Below are 24,201 nucleotides of genomic sequence, written 5' to 3' on the forward strand. Positions count from 1 at the left end.
ATAATTTATTTTCTTTGATCTTAGCGGTATAGTTCAAATGTTTTAGGTGTTAGTTCTGTAGAATTATGTTCTGTATATGTACTAATAATTTATCTTTATTAAACATTCCTTCAAAGAAATGGTCATATATAACCTTCAACAATTATCTATTTAATTGTTAATTTTCCTTGTTCTAAGCAACCGTTTAAAAATTTTTATGTGTTTCATACTAAACTAAGAATATTTTTATAAAACATAACTGAAACGTATCTATAAAACTAAAATAGCTAAAGCCAAAATAGCTTTCACTTCAAAAAATACAATTTTATATAATAATTCAATAAATATTTAATTATCTACTTTAAAAAATCGTTGCTCGACTAATATTCTAATTTTCGACATTAATTTTAAGGGTTTTAGGTATACAGTTGCCGCAACGATATATTTTTTTAAATCTAAGCGGCAAAGACTAAACGTTTTAGAATTTTTATATCTATATACGTACTGGTAACGTAATTACTATACTAATCCACTTAAAAATATTATTGAGTAAATATTTAGACTTTCCACACTCAATTCTATAAATGGGTACATACTATAAGGCTATGGTCAAAAGAATGAAAAATAGAAAAAATATTGAATATTTATTAATATAAATTTTTGGTGTTTTATTTTTATAACATTTTATTAATAAAATCAACCATAAGATCTTTAGAATTTTCCCCAAAGAAATTATTACCTTTAACGATAATCTGTTTCAACGCTAATTTTCTTCTAATCTAAGCGGCATTTATGAATATATGCTGTATACTAAGCCTGCACAATTATTTACTAATACCAATTTTTTTACATATATAACACAACCCAACATATCTGTAACAACACTTGGACAACAAAAATTGCTATCTCTTTAGAAACATACAATTTCTTAGAATAATTTAATAAATATAATTATCCACTTCTTTACCGGACTCACACTTAGGCTTTTGACGTTTTTTTTGCAGATATTTAGATATACAGGACAGGATCTATGATTTATTATTATATTTTTTTATTAATTAAATGCACTGCAATATTTCGTACACTCCTTACTCTTGTATATTTATAGTAGGTATTATATTTATAGTTGGCGTTAATAATAATTTATTTTCCTTTATCTAAGCGGCATATTCTGGACGTTTTAGAATTCGTATGTATTTTATACGTAGTAATTATTCAATTAATATATTAATTAAGTTGTAAAAAATATTACTGAACTAATACTAAGAGTTTTGATCTTCATTCAAAGGTGTTTACTTGCACAGGTTCGGATTTTATTCATAGGTTTATTTTGGTTTCAAGATTTTTATTTTATATTCCTTTAAGCATAAAGGAATAAAAAATACAGTAAAAATATTTAACTTTTAAGTATAGTTTTTTTGATGTTTTATTATTATAATACAGGGTGTCCATTTATAAACTGACACATTTTAACTGCTTATAAGTCGAGAACGAAAAATGACAACAATGTGCGGTTTTCACAGAACTTCATCAATATTTTTAAAGTTTTTTTTTTGACAGTGTTGCCAAGTTTCAAAATTTACCTGAAATAGGAGGAAAAAATTGAAGATTTTCAAAGGCCGATTTCTCAAAAATTTTAAATGTAACACCCTGTACTTTTTAATTTCACATGAAAGCCTGTTAAATCCCCTTTCCGAAAATGTATAAATTGTCTTAAATTCATTATTTTTTTTTACAGAGCTAATTTTAGTAAATGATACCTTTTTGAAAATGCTCCTAGAATACATATTCGGTGATTGTCGATTGATGAACATTTTCTGGTAATTGCCTATGTATCGCTTTAGCATGATCATAATTAAATAATTTGCGCTATTGCCATGTCTATAAAAATTATTTATTCTATGTATTAAATTATAACTATTTATAACAATTTTAACAACAAACAATTGAAGAAATTAATTTTAATTTATAACTAATAAATTAGCTGCTGAATATGACCCCCATTTTGCTCGGAACACAAATGTAGACGGAGAAATAAGTTACCGAAGGCGTTTTGTAGCATTCGCGGTGTAATTTAGTTAAAAACGTTTACTATGTTGTTGCGCAGTTCATCCAAATTTCTTGGGGTTGGATTGTAGCAACGTCTTTTACATATCACTATATACAAGAATCTGGAATGCTTAGATCGGGAGAATAAGGTGCCCACTCGATTGGACCTGCTCGCCCTATCCATCTGTTTCCAAAAGTAATATCTAAGGAATCCCTTGCGATCCTGGAGAAGTGTGGTGGTGCACCGTCTTGCTGGAAGTAGACCGTGTCTAAAATTCCATCCTGCTGAAGTTGAGGATAAAAAAATGTTTTCAACATATCGGTGTAATTGTTTCCATTCACTGTTGCTTCTTGAAAAATAATAGCCCATAAATTTTAAATTTCGATACTGCACACCAAACGTTCAGCTTAGGAGAATCTCTTTCAAATTTGTTACACACTCGAGGATTTTCATTTCCCCAAATTCGGCAGTTATGCTTATTTACTCGACCACTGAAATGTTGCCTTATCAGACATTATTAAATTGGTATTCGGCTCATTTCTAAAAAGATCTAGTAGTGTTTTGCACATTAAATATCTTTTTTCAAGGGCGCGATTTTCTATTTTTTGGAAAGTTTGAATTTTGTAGGGTTTAAACTTAATTATAAAAAAAAATAACGAATTTAAGACAATTTATACATTTTTGGAAAGGGGATTTAACAGGCTTTAATGTGAAATTAAAAAGTACAGGGTGTTACATTTAAAATTTTTGAGAAATCGGCCTTTGAAAATCATCATTTTTTCCTCCTATTTCAGGTAAATTTTGAAACCTGGCCACACTGTCAAAAAAAACTTTAAAAATATTGATGAAGTTCTGTGAAAACCGCACATTGTTATCATTTTTCGTTCTCGACTTATAAGCAGTTAAAATGTGTCAGTAAAAAGATAATTATTTATTTCATAATTAAACATAATTATTTATTTTATTCCAGAAATTTTACTATACCTGTTTTTCATTTATTTTAAATATTTTTTTTTAAATATCAGTTTTTCACGATCATATTTTCATAATTTCAAGTTTTTTTGCTATTTTTTCTCTAGTTCTATAGTAGCCACTAGTTGCAACATTAGTGAAAAAATAATTTTATTACAAAACTTATAAAAACAAATGTTTTGGTCACCTTGGTGCCCCCTTACTTTGTCCCCGATGGCTATTCAGCTTTTCCTTCAAAGGATATATTGCAGAGAATCTCATTATCTTTATTTTTTTGCTATAATTTTTCTCTATGACGCGGATTTATAAAGAAAATTAATTTCAATTTTTTTTTAATTGTCTAAAAAATGGTCAAAATATTGTGACGTAAAATTGAACGTAAATGGCTGTAAAATTGCGTGCATGCTAAAGAATAGAAAAACAAACCTTTAATTGTGCAATAGAAACTGTCCCGTGTATATTTTTTATCTCTGTCTTATAAGTTAGCTAAAAAGAGTTAAAAACAATTGCGGTCTGTAATTGATAGCACGATTTGCTTATTATTTAGTCCAAAGTCTAAGTGCCGATCATATTTATTAGATTTTCGTGTATTTTTTAAGGAAAATATAATTTTTCTTTTTCCAATTTAATTTTATGTATTTTGTAGCAGTTGGCATTTAAATTTCCTGAATTTATCACATTAAAATATCATATGGGTCCGGACTAAATAGGCTCAAATCAGGTGATCTAGCAGGTCACTAATCCTCATTGCATAACCATTGTGAGATTAGAAGAACTTAGTGAAGAGAAGTTAAAAATTTAACGTCCATACGAGGAACGACTTCCGGTTAAGTACATACCTATACCCTTATCGGAAAGAAATTAATGAAAAATGCAGTTAATTAATATGCCAGTAGCGTTCGCCGGTGATGGCCATAACCTCAAACTTGATCGGCTTGTGCAATAGCTTTACGCAATAGCAGAAGAATTTCGAATGGCGACTGACGATCGTCCAGTCCAGTCCGGGCTCGGGTTCATGGTTTTTTATAAAAATGCAAAACGACAAAAAGTATTTTAAATGGACCCGTATTATCGACAAATTGGTTTTGAACTTGACCGCGCCGCGAACGTTTATAACATTCTTAAATAGGTTTTTTTTTCTTGAATGAAGAGGCGGTTAAAGTGTTTAGTTTTTGTTTGAGTAACGTTGAGCATTAGGTTTTATAGTTTTACTATAAGAAAAATAATTAATTTTTTTATTTTTTTGACTCTATGGGCTCATTTGAGTCATTTCCTGATTTTATATGCCTTTTTCTTGTGTGTGTAAGAAAATTAATCAGATTTAATCAATGCTGACTTCAAGCACAAATTTGTTTAGTATCACAATTTCAACATTCCTATTTTTTTTAAATCCAACATCCTTTTAACAGGGAAGTGAATTGGTACTACGGAATGCTATTTAAAACATTTTGGTTTCCTCAAGATTCCTCAAGAATATCAGGACAATTGTTTGTCAAGCATTCAGACGAATAACGGTCTATAAAATGTGTGTTTTCCATTAAATATTATAGTTTGTTAATATACCAATAGTTGGGGCGATTAACATACTCGTCCCAACTATTGATATATCAATAAACTATAATATTTAGTGAAATATACACGGAGAGTGTGAAAATAAATTGTCAAGTTGGAACAACGGTCTACCTATATGACACAAACTTCAAGTGCGAATGGCCAATATACAGGACAAAATAATTCTATTTTGTGGTACAGTGCAAATAGTTGTTGTTTGTATACATTGTACTGAATAATGAAAAATCCAAGACTGGTCGTTTTCCACCTACTGATATTCGTAGACTCAATAAATCAAAAAGAAATACCAGGCAGATAAAAATAGATTCTTGGAAGGATGTGTCTAGAAAAAATTTCAGATTTGGATTTTTTCTAGAGACAAAAGAGATTCGGGTCTTGCATACACGATAACGAAGATAAAATCATTAGTTCCTGCTAAGACTCCTTCTACCAATAGTAAGTAAAAATTAGAAAAAGTAGAAATTAGAAAAAATAAGATTAATTTTCCATAGATCTCTATATTGATTTACTATTTATGATGTTTTTTTAAGGTAAACATGACGTAAATCCTATAACCAAATGTGATCATAAGTCACCCTTAACTATATGAGAAAGGATCTCTACTTCTTCTATTCACATTCGTATGAGCAGTCGGCATGAATAGATGCAACCTTGTGTTTTTTCACGTACTTCATAAATGTTAAGAAAGTGTATTACTTGACGTTTTTAAAATCGACGTCTTATCTTTTTTTGGTTTTCTATTAAGATTTTCTTGATTTTCATTTAGGTATTCTTGTATCTTTTCTATATTATCATCATCATCTTATAAATAATTTTTTTTATCTTCTTATATAAAATTGCTACAATAATTTATTAATTGTCTTTTCATAATACATCATACTTTTTTTGCTATTTACTATCTCCACCTTAATTAGTTTTTCTGCTTTTTCTTTCTCACCTGGTCTTTTTTCGCTTGTTTGCTTAGTTTTGTTTAGTATGTCTTGTTCTGCATGTTCTTCTATTAATTTTTTGAATGACATTCTTCTAATTAATAATTTTCTTTACAGCTCAATATTTTTTTTCTAATACTCCCTTCACCTATTTCATTGACTGTTTCTGGATTACCCATTATCCTGTAATTTTCTGCTACACTCTCGCCATCACCTTCAGAATCTGACTCCTTCTCTTCAGAATCCTCGTCTGCATCTTCACCTCTTTTTATCCATACTAACTTAGATTCTGCATTATTCAAATGTTATCCACCAGTTGAATTTAACCAGTAGGCACTACGACCAGCGGGCAATTTTAATTTTATCTACGACAAGGTTAATCTCACCAACTACTTTAAATTCCTCGCAAGTCGTCTTGGTAAAGCCGGGAATATCGCGACCGAGCAAATTTAAACTTACCATAAAAACTAAATATTCTTTTTTAACCTCTTAACTACTACGGATCTCGCGGCCTACGTGCAAATAAATACCTATAATCATTGCTTCATTACAAATTAATCGATATTGGCTAATAACGGGTAAATTAGAGGGAAGATTGTAATTTACTCGAGGTGTGACAGGACTTCACTTTTTTCACTAGGGGGTTAATAAACTGTTAGTTTAGATGACTTTATATGTATACAAGTTACGATAAGAGTAATTAAAGTTTATATTTTATTAGTATGAAACAAATGATTTTGCCTGGTGGTTGACCAAAGAAAGATTCTTCATTGTACTCTATCAGAATATTACGTTTCTTCTTCCTCTTCGCACGTCGCTTTTTCGTGCTTTCCTTGTCATTTTTAACTTTGCGTTTTTTTTTCTTTTTTGGCGGTTGTTTGTACTATCTGTGTTTGACATAAAAACTCTCTGGGCTCCGTTATCTAATGATTTATTTTCTTAAATGAAACTGTTCTTTTGTAAGTAAGTGTAATTGTCAATTTATTGTTTGAATCTGTATTTTATTTGTAATTCTTCTGGCTTTTATAGGACTTTGAAATACGTTCTTCTTATTCTTTCCCCTTCACCTCTGTCTTCAATTTCCATCTTAGTGTTTCTCTTTCTGTGTGTGATTTGTTTCTTATATGTTTCATCTCAGGTGTCTAAGTCTACTGGCTTTTACTTTCGGGCACATGTTAGAGCTTATGAATTTTAGTGAGGAGGCACATTTTTAATTTTTTGAAACTGTGATTCGTCAAATATTATTATACTACGTGGTATACCTTAAACCCCTAGAGACACGGGTATAATATAAAATTACATATACATGTCAAGTATCTACATATTTCAATATTTATTAAGGAGGCATGTGTTCAGTTAAAAAAATCATTCTTCTTAAACTTAATTTCCTGAATAATCGTGGTTTCTCTAAGAACCCCGAAATACGTTACTAATTATTTTAATTAAAAGAATAAAATATATATTTTTTCTGTGTTTCAAATTTCTAATCAAAAGGCATGTGTTTAATTGAAAAAAAATCTTGGATTAATCAAAATTTCTTGAATATTACATGATTTCTTGAAAATCCTTGAATGACGCGTCTTAGTATTTTAGTGGATTTTAGGTATATTAATAAAAAGTTAGATGCTCAATAAAAAAAAAAATCTATCTTAACCCTATTTTCTTAAGTACTTTGTGGTTTTTCCAAAAAAATCCGAAAATATCTTTTTAATTCATTTAAGATAATATTATCATATAACTAACTTATACATTTCTATTTGTTTACATTTCTTAATTTTTAATCAGGAGGCATCTGTTTAATTAAAATAAACTATTCGAGTCTAAATAAATTAATGATGAGTCCTGCTCAAATAAAAAAAGCTTCTCATCTTAACCTCGTTTTCTTAAGTACTTCGCGGCTTTCCCAAAAAAATTCAAAAATATATTTTTTTTCTTTTAAGAGAATATTATCATATTTAACACTTATACAATTCCATTGCCTTCCATATCTTAGTTGTTAATGAGGAGGAGGGTATTTAATTAAATTCTGTTTTTAATTCCGATTCCTTGGATAAATCCATGAAACATGTTACTAATTTCTTTACTTGAGAAACTCAAATATATATTTTTAAGTGCCTTAGTTTTTAATGAGAAGGCATGTGTTTAACATAAAAAAATTAATGAGGAGGTGGGTATTCAAGTATTTCATTGTAATAAAGGAACTCACATGTGAGTTTCCATGCATCCAAGTGTCTCAAGTTTTAATGAGGAGGCATGGGTTTTAATTAAAAAAAATCTGCTGTTTATCCCAGTTCTAAATAGTACGTAGCTTCTGCAAAAACTTTTAATTATATGTCGAAGTATTTAAATAGGGCATAAGTACATTAATGATAAGTTATGTATTTAATTTTAACTTTTAAACTTAGTATTGGCGGATTTTTCCAAAAAAATTTAAAAATATCTTTTTAATTCAATTTTAATTCAATAACTCACTCCATAAAATTTCTATGGTGTAAATAACTTAATTTTTAATGAGGAGGAATGTAATTACTTAAAGCAACTGTTCTGCTGTTTATTTCAATTCCTTAAATACTATATAGTCTCCTAAAAACATTAAACTATGCGCCTTTCTTTATTCTAATAAAAAAACATATAAATTTCCACATGTCCAAGTATGTCAGTATATAATGAGAGGGAGAGTGTTCAAAAAATTCTGCTTTTGATCATGATTCCTCAGATGCTACAAGGCTTTTTCAAAATTTGTGATATAGGTGTGAGTTTCTTTAATTGAGAAACTTAAATAAATATTTTCCAGTGTCTAAAGGTCGTATACTTTAATAAGGATGCATTTAATTTACATAAAAAAATGTAATGAGGAGGCGCGTGTTTAATTAAATTCTGATTTTAATTCTCGAATTCCTCGAATGCTCCAAGGCTTTTTCAATATTTTTCAAATAAGTGACTAATTATCTTAATTAAGAAACGTAAATCTATATTTTATAAGTGTCTTAATTTTGAATGAAGAGCATGAGTTTAATTCAAAAAATAATAATGAGGAGGCGAATTATTAATAATAATTAATTAATTAAATTCCACATTTAATCCTGATTATACTTGAATACAACAAGGATTCAAAATTGCTCAGATAAGTGACTAATTATTTTTTAAATTAAGAAACGCAAATATGTATTTTCAACTGCCTTAGTGTTTTAATTTTCTTAATTCTTAAAAAGGCATGTGTTTAACTAAAAAAAGAGGAGACGGTTGTTCCATTAAATTATCCTTTTAATCTCGTTTTTTTAATACTAATATACCTTTTTCAAAGTCCCTAAAATAAGCGACTAACTTCCTTAAATGAGATACTCAAAAATATATTTTTGAGTGTTCTGATATATCTAATATGTTCAAAAATATATTTTTAAGTGGTTATGCTAATTTTTAATAAGGAGGTATGTGTTAATTAAAAAAAAGAATTATTAAGTAGAGTGTTCAATTAAATTCTGAAATCCTTGAAATTAGTGACCAATTACTCTAAGAACATTTTTTAATTAGGAGGTGGGTATTCAATTAAATTCTGCTTTTAATCCCAATTTAATCAATGATTAGAGGCTTTTCCAAAATTCTTGATATGAATGTTTAATTTATTTGATTAAAAAATGCAAATATTAAGTGTCTTAATTTTTAATGAGGAGGCATGTGTTTAATAAAAAAAAATAACGAGGAGGCGAGTGTTTAGTTAAATTCTTCTTGTAATCGCGATTTCTTTTAATTACGTGTCGAAGTATTTAAATAGGATATAGCTACATTAATGACAAGTCATGCTTTTAATTTTATCTTTTAATCTTAGTATTTGCGGATTTTCCCAAAAAAAAAATTAAAAATACCTTTTTAATTCAATTTTAATACAATAACTCACTCCATAAAATTTCTGTGATGTAAATAACTTAATTTTTAATAAGGAGGCATGTATTTAGTTGAAGAAAACTGTTCTGCTGTTTATTTCAATTCCTTAAATACTATATAGTCTCCTAAAAACCTTAAACTATGCGCCTTTCTTTATTATAATAAAGAAATCTATAAATTTCCACGTGTCCAAGTATGTCAGTATATAATGAGAGGGAGAGTGTTCAAAAAATTCTGCTTTTGATCGTGATTCCTCGGATGCTACAGGGCTTTTTCAAAATTTATAATATAAGTTTGAGTTTCTTTGATTGAGAAACTTAAATATATATTTTCCAGTGTCTAAAGGTCGTATACTTTAATAAGGATGCATTTAATTTACATAAAAAAATTTAATGAGGAGGCGCGTGTTCAATTAAATTCTGCTTTTAATTCCAATTTGATGAATGCCTAGGGCCTTTTCTAAAATTCTTGAAATTAATGACTAATTTTTTTAATTGAGATACGCAAATCTTAAATGTTTTAAATGAGGAGACAGGTGTTCAATTAAATTCTCCTTTTAATCCTAATTTTTTGAGTACTACATGTTTTTTTTGAAATCCTTGAAATATATTACTGATTGCTTTATTAGATAAAGTAGCTTACTTGTACATTTCCAAGTGTTTAAGGCTCAGCTGCTATATGTTCTAAATATTTTAACTGACTAACTCACTTATAAATTATATGTTCAACTGCTTTAGATAGTTTTTACTAAGGAGCCATGCTGCGAATTAAAATTTCTCACCTTTTAAAACTATATCATTAAATAACACATGGTTTTTCCAAAAACCCTTAAATACGTGCCTAATTATTTAAATAGAATAATAAATTCTTACAAACGCAAAATGCTTAAGTATCCTAATTTTAACTAAGGAGAAGGATTCATATGTTTAATTAAAAAAAACCGAAAATTACAAAAAAGCTTAATTTCATAAAGATGAAAACATTCCCACGGAAATTTCAGCAACCCGATGAAATCCTAACGGCATAGACGTCAAATACCATACAGGAAGCCAGCGAACATCTATTCCACAGTTAACCTATTAGTAGTAGTTACATTACTAAATTGATCATTTTCTAAAAGCGATTCCAGTAATGAATCTCATTACCTATACTCATTACTTTTATTGGGTGGCTTATTAGACTCTATGGCTATTTACATAATAAGAATTTACAGGTTCTCATACGTTACGTAATGCAGGCTCGGAATTTATTTATTTATATCAAGTCGGTTCGGACCAGACATAAAAATTTCCCGTACCTTGTCATATAACTATTTTATAAGCCAAGGTGTATATTTCTCTTGACAATAAAGGACGTTTATAACCATCTTATAGTTTATGTACCGGAGTGTAATTCTATAGCCACTGAAATATAGCACAAGTCTTTTTAGTCTGTGTCCGGAGCATACCTATATCTATGACTATTAAATTGAGTTTAATTTAGTGCCCATTATGTTTGCTATACTTGGTCATAAACCAATTTTTTTTTGTCCATTAAATTCTATTAAAAATCAGTTGGGCGATGGTCACTTTCAGGAGGATCGCGGTTATGGTCATTAAATTTCTTTAAAAAATATGAAAATTAGAATATTACGACCATTAAGATTCTGAATTTATATGTAGAATTCGAACATAAAATAGAGGTTGTATTATAAACTCAAAAATACTTAATTAAATTTTCGAATCCTGGTTAATATTGAAATATCCCGGGGAGATTCCTTGAGTCTCTTTTAGTTCTAGCTAGTACTGAAAGCTCTTTTATGGCAATTTAATATAATGAAGATTGAATATTCTCGCAACATCTCAAGATAAGGTAAAAGCTTTCATGGTCAAAGTGACTTTAATATTAAATACCCATTAAGTGGCTATTTACTTTATTTACTTAATATTCTAATGGTTTTGGTAACGTACCACTTTAGTCATTGCTAAAATAATGAGGAATCAAGGTATGCAAGTCAATAAGGAGAGAGACGAAGAAGTTAACGTTTCATATAGATAAATTAGGGTCTAATGCATAACTAAATGGGCTTACATATTATAAACGAGTTCAATTTTCTGGAAACAATAAGTCAAAAATCCATCTGGTAGTAATCTGGAAATTTCCTGGCATGGTCATTCTGAAGGCCAATTTTGGAGTATTTTTCTTCGTCATGTACCAGCTTGACATCTGCGACATAATTATGTATAGCAGTTGTACATCGTTCTTCTTCTATCCTAATAACGCCTCCTCTAAATTTTTCCCTTTTTAATAATTTGAAGAAATTGATATTTTAAGCCTGTAATAATGTGTGCAAAATATTCGAGTTTCTTTTTCTTTAGCATTTAATAAATGTCTTCTTTGTTCATACGATGCAGAACTTTGACGCTTGTAACTCTGACGTCCCACGAAATCTGCAATTTGTGATGATAGCACCATTTTTCAAACGCTACCAGTTTGTTTATTTCAGCTGCTTATGTCTGTTTCTTAAGTTTGATAAAATATTTTGTAGCTATCTCAATTCTGGATTTCATTCCTTGGAAGTGTTTAGTAGTTTTATTGATTATTGTGCATAAGTATTTGCAAAATTGGACTCTTTCTAAACTCAGTAGAAATGTTATCAATTGTTAAGTTAACTTCTATATATTGTTGTTTTGTGATAACCATATTCTTTATTTTCTTCAAATTCATATCAAGTCCATACCGTTAACAAGAGTTATTAATTCTTCGCAGCAGAAAACTACTGTATTTGTTGCAAAACCAGTTGCAACATAAAGAAAAACAATTCAAATACACACATAAACCATCCACACCTTTATACATACCCAAATTAAATAAAACACAACATTTACAATAGAAGTCGACTTAAATAAAAATTCGTCACAAGATATACATTCCCGGAATCATTCCTATTCGTTTTATTGGTCGCGACGAGCTTCCTCACACCCCCGCGCAGGTAACGGTTTTTACGGAAAATTGCATCATCCGATTTTTTGGCGTCAGTCGTTCCTAGATAATGGTTGTTTAAGAAGACTCTCGGTCTCGCCGTTCTGTCCCACCCGCTCGCATTTTTTTTTAAATAAGAACAACAAATTCTCTCACTCAAAACTAAATGGTTTTAAATTAAATTGTTTAAAGTACTTTTCGCGTTTCTGTTTTGGTGCCCTTTTCACATAGCCAGCTGGTCCTTCGTAGCCCTAAATAGAGATACAAGAAAGCCCTCAAGTGTTGTGGGTTTGGATGCAGCCCAAATCCCATCATTTTATGGTCCTAGCGAGCCGGATAAGCCCTTAATTTTAACAGATCGAGCCCTAAATTGTATCGAAGTGAGCCCCGGATTGATCCTGAGATGAAGCAGGATTGACGAGCAGATTGCAGTTTTGCTCTTGTTGAGCCTGTCGCGCAGTTTTGAAGCACGAATTGGTGAGATTTTGCCCTGTTAGGCCCAGATTTTTGTATGGATTGTGGATCCATTGCAGCCCAAGAAAACCAAATTTGGTGAGTTTGTTCCAATTATTTATGAATGAACTTGTTGACTCTCTCGCATTAATTTCGCTGGCTAAATTTACACTAGTGCGGTCAAATTAGACTTTTTTCGGACTGTTGTTTTGTTTGCTTTAAAAATCACGATGGCTGATTTAGAACTCTTTAAAAAAGACCGTAAATCCGCGAAAAGTACAATTACCCGGTATTATAACTGGTTGACAAAAAACCAGAACGCGTTTGTACAAGAAGATGTAACCGATCTTCAGGCCCGCGAAGAGACTCTTAAATTTTACTTTAATAAGTACTGTAAAGCCCAAGATGAAATTGAGGAATTGGACGAAAATGATGAAGAAAATCGTGAAGAATTAGAAAATAAGCACTACACTTGTATAAAAATAGTTAGAAATGTTTGTCAAAGGTTTTCATTTTTATCTGAAACTCAAAATGTTCCCAAAGAAAATTATTTATCCACCAATTTTAATTCAAATTTAAATTTACCTGAAATTGATATATCCCCATTTGATAGTCAAATTTTAAATTGGCAGTCATATTTTGAAATGTTCACTGCACTTGTTATTGACAATACAAATCTCACTAATGTTAAACGCTTATGGTACTTAAGATCTACGGTTAAAGGTGAAGCTTTAAAGTTGATTGAAACTTTGAAATTAACTAATGATAATTTTGAAATCGCTATTGATATTTTAAAATCTAGATATGAAAATTTGACTTGTGTAGTAAATAGTTTTTTAAGTAGTTTGATTGACATATCGCCTATAAGTAAATGTACATCCCCCATATTGAGAGAATTTGTTGTTACAATCAAGAGAAATTTAGAATGTCTAAAAAAATTAAATATCCCTACAGAACAAATCTTTGAGTATTTGCTAATTTATATTTTTGAAAGAAAATTAGATTTTAACACAAAACGAGGCTTTGAACAAGAGAGAAATTATAACACGTTGCCAAGTTTACAACATTTTTTAGATTTTTTGGAAAAAAGATGCATGATGTTAGAAAATATTAGTGATTCTCAGCCCCATTCAACAAGTAAATATTTTGTAAAAAAAAGTGAACAAAAAGTTTCTTTTCACGCGCAATCAGATGATTTTCAAAACTCTAAAAATAAAAACTCGATTTGTCTTTATTGTGGCTTGGCTAATCACCGCATTTACTCGTGTCAAAAATTTTTAAATTTGCATCTGAATGAAAAAGAGCAGTTTGTTAAATCAAAAAAGTTGTGTTTTAATTGTTTGGGTGATAAACACTTTACAAGTAATTGTCTTTCAAAATCAAAATGTAGAATATGTCAAAGAAGACACCACACACTCATGCATACGGATTTAAATGTTGCACAAAATAACTCACACTCACAATCACAAGGTAATTATCGCTCTGAAAACAGAAACAACCCTACACACAACCCTATCCCTAGAAACACACAAAATGTAGTAAATAATGCACGCATTCAATATTCTCAATCACGACCAAATTGTAATAACCACACAAGACAAGCGCCCTCACACTCACTCAGTCGAAATACTCCTCACTTTGAAGACAATCACAATAACAGAGCCACACATTTGCCCACTCAAACTCACAACTCAAGCAATCAACACACTGATGAATATTCACCCAGAAGCTCACATACTTGCACGCCCAGTACAAATGAGGACCCACATAATTTTAGTGGTATAGCCACCCAAAGAAATCAAGTTCTTTTAGCAACTGCTCAGATTGAAATGTTTTCAAAAACAGGAAAAATTATCACAGCCCGAGCCCTCCTAGATAACGGGAGTCAAATCTCCTTTATTACCAAAAAGCTATTAGATAAACTCAACTATACTCCCTATACAAAAGTGTTAAATACTACAGGTATTTCCCAAAACTCAATTGTCTCTAACCAAATGGTAAATCTCTTGATACACTCAAAAATAGAAAATAAAAATTTCTCACTCTCTTGCGCCATAATAAATATTATTACTAATAGGTTACCACAAAACCCAATTCAGCCAAAAAATTTAAATATCCCTGATTCTATTTCTCTCGATTTGGCTGATCCCAATTTTTACATTCCCTCGGAAGTAGATATTCTTATAGGAGCAGATTTATTTTACAATTTATTGGTTCCTGGAATTTGTAAGCTTGAAAATAACTCGTTGGTTTTGATAAACACTCACCTCGGATGGATTATCTCAGGTAACTTATCTTTAAATTTGTTTGATTGTGAACAACAACATTATTCATTTTTTACACAGATCCCGGAGGGAAATAGCTGGGAAGATAATCTAGAAAATATTCTCACCAAGTTTTGGAGTATCGAAGAAATTCCCCAAAAATCAATTTTATCCCCGGAAGATAAACTTGCTGAGGATATCTTCGAAAAAACAACAAAAATATTAGATGATGGTTCATACCAAATTGATTTTCCCTTTAAATCCCCTGATGAGCACTTAAAATTGGGCGATTCGTTTAAAATAGCTCAAAAACGCTTTTTAACCCTAGAAAATCGTTTTAAAAGTAACCCGGATTTGTTTCACGAATATAAACAGTTTATAGACGAATATGTTGAACTTGGTCATGCGAAATACGTTCCTTTGACTCTTTACAATAAAACGGGACACTTAAAATATTTTATTCCACATCTTTGTGTTATTCGGGACTCCGCTATCACAACAAAATTACGCGTAGTCTTTGACGCGTCAGCAAAAACGTCATCGGGATTCGCGTTAAATAATGTAACACTAAAGGGTTATCAAGTTCAACCAGAACTTTTTGATATTTTGTGCAGATTTCGCGTTTTTAAATACACTCTCACTTCTGACATAATGAAAATGTACAGAATGATTAAAACTAACCCGGCACATAACTTTCTTCAAAACATACTCTGGAGAGAAAACCCGAATGAAGATTTAAAATGTATAGAGTTACAAACCGTGACCTACGGTACAAATTTCGCACCGTTTATTGCAACTCGTGTTTTGAAAGATGTAGCGCTCAAAAATATAGATAAATATCCCCTAGCTGCTAATGCGTTGCTAAAACAATGTTATATGGACGATATTATTGGAGGATGTGATAAAATCGAAGATTTATTTGATTTAAATGCCCAATTAAATTCTTTGCTAAATAGTGCTGGTTTCACACTCCATAAATTTAATTCAAACTCACACAATTTGTTAGAATATCTTAAAAAAAGCCCGTCCCTAGAATATGACCTAAATCTCGATAAATCCCCAAGCAAAATACTTGGCCTAAAATGGCAACCTACTGATGACTGTTTAAAAATCTCTGTTCCTGAAATAACCCCATGTGATTTCCCTACAAAAAGAATTATTTTATCTACTCTGGCCCAATGTTTTGATCCTCTTGGTTTGGTTAACCCAATTATAGTTAAAGGTAAAATTCTCATGCAAAAACTTTGGAAATGTAAGGTCGATTGGGACACAAAAATATCTGATGAACATATTCTCAAAGAATGGCAAGAATTTTTAGAACATCTTAAATTAATTTGCAATTTAAAAATTCCCAGATGTTTGTTTTCACATAAACCAATTCAAAAATTTGAATTGCATGGTTTCGCAGACGCGTCCTCGCTAGCTTATGGTGCTTGCATATATATCCGCACAATTTATGAGGACTCTGTTTCTTGTTCCCTGATATCCTCAAAGTCCAAGGTATCTCCCATAAAAACGAAAACAATTCCAAGGCTTGAATTGTGTGCTATGTTGCTCTTAGCAAATCTTGCTTCCCGAATTTTTGACATTTTTAAAGAAAAAATATCCTTTGAATCAGTAAATCTTTGGTCAGATTCAGAAATTGCCCTAGCTTGGTGTAAAAAAGAGCCGAGTACATGGTCTGTGTTCGTCTCAAATAGAGTTGCCCAAATACAGAATTTGACTTCAGATTTTTATTGGAGACACATAAAATCAAGTGAAAACGCCGCTGACATTTTATCAAGGGGTATTTTTACCCAAGAAATTCTGGATTCTGGTGCATGGTACTCTGGTCCACATTTTTTACAAGATCCAAGAGTAATTTTGGATACTTTGGATAACCCAACTAAAATTGTAGATCTCCCTGAGGAAAAAGTTTCCTCTAAAAAACTCTGTTGTGTAGTCACGGAGACTAAAAGTAGTTTCCAATATTGGAATGATATATTCCAAAAATTCTCGAGCATTACCCGATTAAAACGAACGTTAGCTTATGTCCTTAGATTTCTACATAATATAAAAATCGCTAAAAATCCGGAACAAAAAATTAAAGGCCCTTTATCAATAAGCGAATTAGAAAAAGCTCAAAACTTAATCGTTAAAAATTTGCAAGGTCAGTATTTTTCTAAAGAAATCGCAGAGCTTAACCAGAATAAATGTGCTTCAAATAAAAGCATCAACTCACTTAAACCCTTTTTGGATGAAAACAATTTTCTAAGAGTTGGAGGTAGATTAGTAAATGCCCACATAAGTTTTGAGCAAAAACACCCGTTACTTTTGCCCTCCCATAATCCCACAGTTGGATTAATGTTAAAACATGAACACCTTCGCTTAGGACACAGTGGTACTCAGAATGTCTTGTCTAATTTTAGACTCCAATTTTGGCCCTTGAATGGACTCAAAGAGACAAAAAAGATAATAAGGCAATGCGTCACTTGTGCGCGTTTTTCCTCTAGTCCCGCCAGCCAACTTATGGCAAATATACCCAAAGATCGATTGTTACAAGTTTCTAAGCCCTTTGAAAAAACAGGAATTGATTTTGGTGGCCCATTCCAGATCAAATCTTCACGTTTGCGTAAAGCCCCAATAATAAAAGGTTACATCTGTGTTTTCGTTTGCATGGTGACCAAAGCAATACACCTGGAAGTGGTTACTAGTCTCTCTACAGAAGCTTTTTTGATGACACTCAAGCGATTCATTTCTCGGCGTGGTAATCCCTCAATAATTTACACAGACAATGGCACAAACTTTCTAGGTGCTAAAAATCAATTAAAAGAGCTCTATGACTTTTTCAATAAATCTTCGGTCACTAATGAGATTAAGAATTATTTGTCTCAAAACGAGACTCACTGGAAATTCATCCCTCCCAAAGTTCCACACTGGGGAGGCCTGTGGGAAGCTGCTGTTAAAAGCACGAAATATCATTTATATAGACTCGTTGGTAATATGCAGTTAACATACGAAGAATTTAGCACAATCTTAACTCAAATTGAAGCTATACTGAATTCTAGGCCCTTGTGCCCCCTATCAAATGACCCTTCAGACTTTCAGTATCTTACCCCTTCTCATTTTCTAATCGGTTCCAATATTACAGCTTACCCTGAAAAAGACATTAGTGACGTTCCCGAAAATAGAGTTTCTCATTGGCAAAAGTGTACCCAAATTAAGCAACTGTTTTGGAAAAGGTGGTCAAAGGACTACCTATGTAGGCTACAAAACAGACCTAAATGGTTAAAAGAAAAAGGTAATTTAAAAGAGAACGACTTAGTCTTATTAAAAGAAGATAACACTCCACCCCTATACTGGCCAAGAGGTAGAATTCTAGAAATTTTTAAAGGTCCTGATGGAAGGGTTCGTGTGGTGAAAATTAAAACTAAAGATGGAAAATTTGTACGCCCGATTACCAAATTATATCCTTTACCCTCACCTTTGCCCAATGATGGTTAAAATGATTTTTTTTAAATTTTTGTTTGTTTAGAAGCAACGATGCTTCAAAAGGGGGGAGAATGTTGCAAAACCAGTTGCAACATAAAGAAAAACAATTCAAATACACACATAAATCATCCACACCTTTATACATACCCAAATTAAATAAAACACAACATTTACAATAGAAGTCGACTTAAATAAAAATTCGTCACAAGATATACATTCCCGGAATCATTCCTATTCGTTTTATTGGTCGCGACGAGCTTCCTCACACCCCCGCGCAGGTAACGGTTTTTACGGAAAATTGCATCATCCGATTTTTTGGCGTCAGTCGTTCCTAGATAATGGTTGTTTAAGAAGACTCTCGGTCTCGCCGTTCTGTCCCACCCGCTCGCATTTTTTTTTAAATAAGAACAACAAATTCTCTCACTCAAAACTAAATGGTTTTAAATTAAATTGTTTAAAGTACTTTTCGCGTTTCTGTTTTGGTGCCCTTTTCACATAGCCAGCTGGTCCTTCGTAGCCCTAAATAGAGATACAAGAAAGCCCTCAAGTGTTGTGGGTTTGGATGCAGCCCAAATCCCATCAGTATTGTCGTAATATCTAAACTTTTAACTTATTGACGATTAATTTGTATTTCTCATCTCCTTCTGCAAGAACTTTCTCAAAGATTGTTTTATTATAAACGTTGAAAAGAAGAGGAGACAAAATATACTTTTGCCAAATACCACGCTTTATTTCTATATGATCGGATAAACATTCATCTCATGCAACTTTAACTTCTTGTCTCCCGTACAGGTTTGCTATCGCGAGTATTCATTTTTTCCTTTTGTAATATTTTTATTAATTTTTCGTATTGAATTTGGTCAAGAACTTTTTCAAAGTCTACAAAATAAATGTATATATCTTGATTTGCATCTAAACATCTCTACATAAGAACATTTAGTCCAAATAGTGCTTTGCTTACTACTTAGCTTGTTGTTACTTATTTCTATGTCTAATTTTGCATAAATTTTATCACCTTACTGTTCCTTAGCTATTTTTTTTTTGCATACTTGTTTTAAATTTTGATTTGGGAGTTAAGTTTTGTATATTTATATTAATGTTGTTGTTGTTATTTTATTTTTTCTGTTCATCAGTTTTAACATTTCTTCATTCATCCATATTTTTTTTTTGCTTCGCGTTTGTTTAGTAGAGTTGAACCTGCCTTGTGAAATTTAAACTAGTTTGTGTTAAGCTTTATAATGTTTTTTTCAATTTCTTCTATTTTTTTTGTCGCGCTCCTAGGTCTTTTAAAAAAGTGACATTAATTGATCATTTTATTTTCGTGAATTTGAGTTGAATTTTTATTACTATTAGAGGATTGAGATCAGAGTTGATATCTGCCTCGTATAAGTATTTACTGATTTAACAGAGTTCTTATCTCGTTCTTTTATCAGAATAAAATCAATTTGATTTCTTACGATACCTCTAGTAAATACCATCTGCTGTGAATTTCCACGAGTACTGTCCTCGATTTGGGAGTTTAAAAAAAGTTTCCGTAATTCAATTCCATCAAATTTTCGGTTTGACAAAAATCTACTAATCGATATTAATATAATTATTACGTTGTCTAAGTCCAAATTTTCTTACGTAGTTTTCAACTTCGCCTTGTCTTACTTTGGTATTGAAGTCACCAAGTATGATTGTGAAATCATGTTCTTTTGTTGTTTGAAGCAGACTTCATAAAAAGTTTCAATTTCTTGATTACTTTCTGCAGTAGGCTTATACAGGGTGTTCCTTAAAGACATGCTAATATTTAAGGGGGTGATACCCGGACCCATTTAAAAAAAAAAGTTCCTATGAACGTATGTCCTAAATGTCCTAACTTTTGAGATACAGGGTGTTAAAGTTTTCAAAAAAAAATCAGTTTTTTAATAATAATTTAAACAATATTGTAGACATTTTTATGAAATTTGGTACGTATATTCCATGCACTAAGGCGCATTTTTTGATATGCAAAAAGAAATATTTTCTTAGCCAGTGGCGTCCCTACAGGTCGTCTATAGAATATTTTTACTATATATACTACGCCACTGCTTTTTCGTAAAACAAAAAATATTTTTAAGATCCTCAATTATTTCTTAGCAAATTTGTTTTTTTGGTTTTTTTTTCCGACGCCTAGTTTTCGCTTAAAAAAATTAAAACAATTTTTATTCCCTAAAAAGCTATAAGCCACATGCATAGGCGACTTTATTTGCGTTAAATAAAGACGTATTATGGCACTTTTTTACTCCCATTCATCTTTTAAACACGTTAAAACATAAGTATTTCTTAAATTATTTAACTTTTCATACTTCTTGTAATAAGTCTGATCCCTTAATTTGCTTGCAATCGACGAAAAAACATTTTTACACCGCATCAAATTTTTAGGGAAGTAAAATTGTTTTTATTTTTTTAAGCAAAAACCATGCGTTGAACGACAAAAAAAACAATTAATCAAATTTGCTAAAAAGTAATTGAGGATCTTAAAAGTAATTTTTGTTTTAAGAAAAAGCAGTGGCGTAATATTTTTTTCACTAAAAATATTCAATAGAAGACCTGTCGGGACGCCACTAGCACAGAAAATATTTTTTTTTGCACATCAGAAAATGCTTCTTGATGCATAGAATATATGTACCGAATTTCATAAAAACGTCTATAATATTGTTTATGTTATTATTAAAAAACTGATTTTTTTTTAAAACTTTAACAACCTGTATCTTCAAAAGTAAAACTTTTAGGACATATATTCATAGAAACTTTTTTTTCTTAAAATGGGTCCGAGAATCACCCCCTTAAATATTAGCACGTCTTCAAGGAACACTTTGTATACTTGTATAACAATAACTGCTGTTACTTTAGCACCAGAATTCTGTCAGAAAGAGGTGTAAAACCGATTACTGATTTGTCTGTCATTTTGCCAACAATTATTGCTACACCATATCTGTGTTCAGGCTTATTATTCCTAGGAAAGTATATTATGGCATTTTTAGTTGGGCATTTGCCTGAGTGCGTCTAATGGACAAGGGGTCAAAAAAGAGTATATTTATTATTTCTTAAAGTGCTATAATTCCTTATGTTTTACTCAGATTCCATTATAACTCGGCCTTTTTGTAATCCATGTGATGAGATCTTATTTACTATAGCAGTTTAACTTCAGGAAAAAAATCTTAGTGAAAAACCTTCTTACCTGGAAGGACTTAAAACATTGAAAAACTCAAAATTTGAAAGACCATTGCGGAAAAACTGTGATGTATTTCTTTATACTTTTCCGATTCTTTATACTTTTATACTCTTGCTATTAAATACTTTGCTGCTTAACCCAATAGATGATCTTGAGATTATCCTCAAGATCATAGGCTTCTTAGTTTTTTAATTCTGGCATTTTTAGAGAACAATTTTGAAGTCAAATATCGTAAAAACAGGGCAAATCTGGGAATTTTCCAGAAAAGAAGAGGAGGGACCTGAGAAGAAAGACTACGAGCAATTGGAACAGTAGGAAGCTGGGACACAACAATTTTGATACATCTTCCAGTGCCATTAATCGTTTATGACCCAGATATCAAAAAACGAATAAAGTTAGAAAATGGCATCAAGGACTTTAACGGCATCCCATAACAGATCAACTGATATTCCTAGGTCTCGGGTAAACCTATGAAATTCTGCTTACATGAGTAAATTATAGACCATCGCAGTGCACGATTAACTTAGTATCAATAAACTTAGTATCAATAATTAATAATTTGGTTGGTTTTGGTTTGGATGCTAATTTTCTTAAGCTCTCCACCATATAAAGAAAGGATTAATAAATTAAAAAATTAACTTAATAATTCTTAAAGTCTTGGCACGCCTATAGCAACCCCGCTTTTACCCCATCCTGATTGTTGCATTTGTGACCGTTTATATCGGCCGCACAAAGTGTTCAGTGGCGTACCTTTTTTTAACTCTTAATATTAATTCGGAGAAATTGAAGTATGAACAAACTGCATAAATGATAATAAAACATTTTCGTGTCATTTTTGTTTTATTTCCATTGTAAAGTATCATGTATGAGCCATGTCTATTTTGTATATACTGTCGCTATGTCTCTTTTTCAGTCATAATTTTGACCATTATCTCCAACACTAGCTGGACATGTTTAATAAAAATCTAACTTCTAACCAAGAACCAGTTAATTGGAATAAAAAATGGGTGAGTTCTTTTCTTTTGGGAGTAGTAGGACAAGGATATAACGAATCGATAATGATTTGAGGTAGTATAAGATTTGGAGGAAAAACCAACCCTTTTCGTTTGAAACAAATAGCTAGAATTTATTACAGAAAAAAGGTACTACTACTCATAATTTTCCCAAATAAATGTTGGATTGGGTCCCGTTTCATTGTTGCAACAAGATAATGCATGTCTATCAATAAAAACCAAGCTAACGGTTATATATATCTCAAAAGATGGTTTGTATCTAGCATGTAAGCGAAGGAGATAAAAAAGAAGCTGAACCAATAGAAAAGGTCCCTCAGAGACCGAGAATTCGTGCTCTGAGAGGTGAGTTTCTTTTTATTTATTTATTTAATGCATTCATAAGTTTTTATTCATAGCGATGTGTACAAGTTATACGTCATCTCAATGACTCTGTAGAGCGGTCCAAATGTATACAATATTTAACAATTTGTTATTATTCAATATCATGTCAGTAACTATTTCATGAATTCTTTTGTCTGGATTTCTCGAAGGGTGAATATTATTTAATTTATTTATCTTTATGATCCAACAGGTCAGAGCCCAATTACAGTAGAATAAAAATTAGCAATTATAAAATACAACACACAAAGTACTGAAGACTAACACAAAAAACCCTTACTATGGACTAAATTATTTAACATAGTCAGAGCTGAAATTAAATTGTAAATGTAATATTTACAAAAAAGTACATACAAAACAGAAATAGAAAAAGTAAACCCATTTTCTAGTGAATGTCCTACTCACTGTGTATTAATCCTCAAAATCACCTATGAAACTAAGTGCTGCTTCTGGCACGACCAATAGCAAAAGTAACATTTGTTCTGGAGGACGGGCGTGGCACCTGTAAGGAAATATAATCAAGAAAAGTTGGAGAATCTATGTAACCATTGAGCAATTTCTACAAGAATGCCACAGAGTGAGTCTCTCTTCTCAAAACAAGATCTTCTAAGTTGAACCCTGAATAACAGATAATAGTGATTATTAGCTCTAACTGGATAGGTACAAAAGATATTTTAAAAAGCGCCTTTGAATGTATTCAAGGGAATTAATATAGCTGACCCGTATTCGAGCTTGGATCGAACCAAAAAGAAATTGAGCATTATCATAGGAAGTAAATTCCTAAAAAGTCTGAAATTTTCAATAATAAACCCCAATAGTCTTGAGGAAGTAGCCACTATATAATCAATATGAGGGACGAATGTAAGCCTATCATCAAAAATAATTCCTAGGACCTTAAACAATTTCGTTTTGGATAAACTGAATCTGCCAATGGTATAGTTAAATATTAATGGGGTTTTGATTCTATGATAAGCATTTAAAAACGTTAAGATTTATATCGTCCATCTAATCTGTGATATCGCAGAAGATTTTCAGATCGTCGGAATAGGCTAGATTGCAAGAGATATTTAAAATCAGA

At 31.1% G+C, this 24,201-nt stretch overlaps 2 protein-coding genes across 3 annotated transcripts in view; one reads left to right on the top strand and one right to left on the bottom strand.

The window, feature by feature from the left end:
• LOC126735878 (transmembrane protease serine 9-like) overlaps positions 1 to 24,201 on the bottom strand; it is a 134,670-nt gene that overhangs the window by 22,932 nt on the left and 87,537 nt on the right. The gene's annotated exons all lie outside the window — the stretch shown is intronic.
• Positions 13,029 to 18,545, top strand: LOC126736761 (uncharacterized). Its single transcript, XM_050441291.1, has 2 exons — positions 13,029 to 13,283; positions 15,144 to 18,545. The coding sequence occupies exons 1-2, from the start codon at positions 13,029 to 13,031 to the stop codon at positions 18,543 to 18,545; spliced, it is 3,657 nt and encodes a 1,218-aa protein (XP_050297248.1).

The sequence above is a fragment of the Anthonomus grandis genome, chromosome 5 (assembly GCF_022605725.1).
Source record: "Anthonomus grandis grandis chromosome 5, icAntGran1.3, whole genome shotgun sequence".
Lineage (NCBI taxonomy): Eukaryota > Metazoa > Arthropoda > Insecta > Coleoptera > Curculionidae > Anthonomus > Anthonomus grandis.

Bases quoted from the DNA above. Each gene is read 5' to 3' on its own strand.
- LOC126736761 (XM_050441291.1), top strand. From the start codon at position 13,029: ATGGCTGATTTAGAACTCTTTAAAAAAGACCGTAAATCCGCGAAAAGT. The intron at 13,284-15,143 runs GTTAGAAATGTT...TTTTTTACACAG, and splicing joins ACTACACTTGTATAAAAATA to ATCCCGGAGGGAAATAGCTG.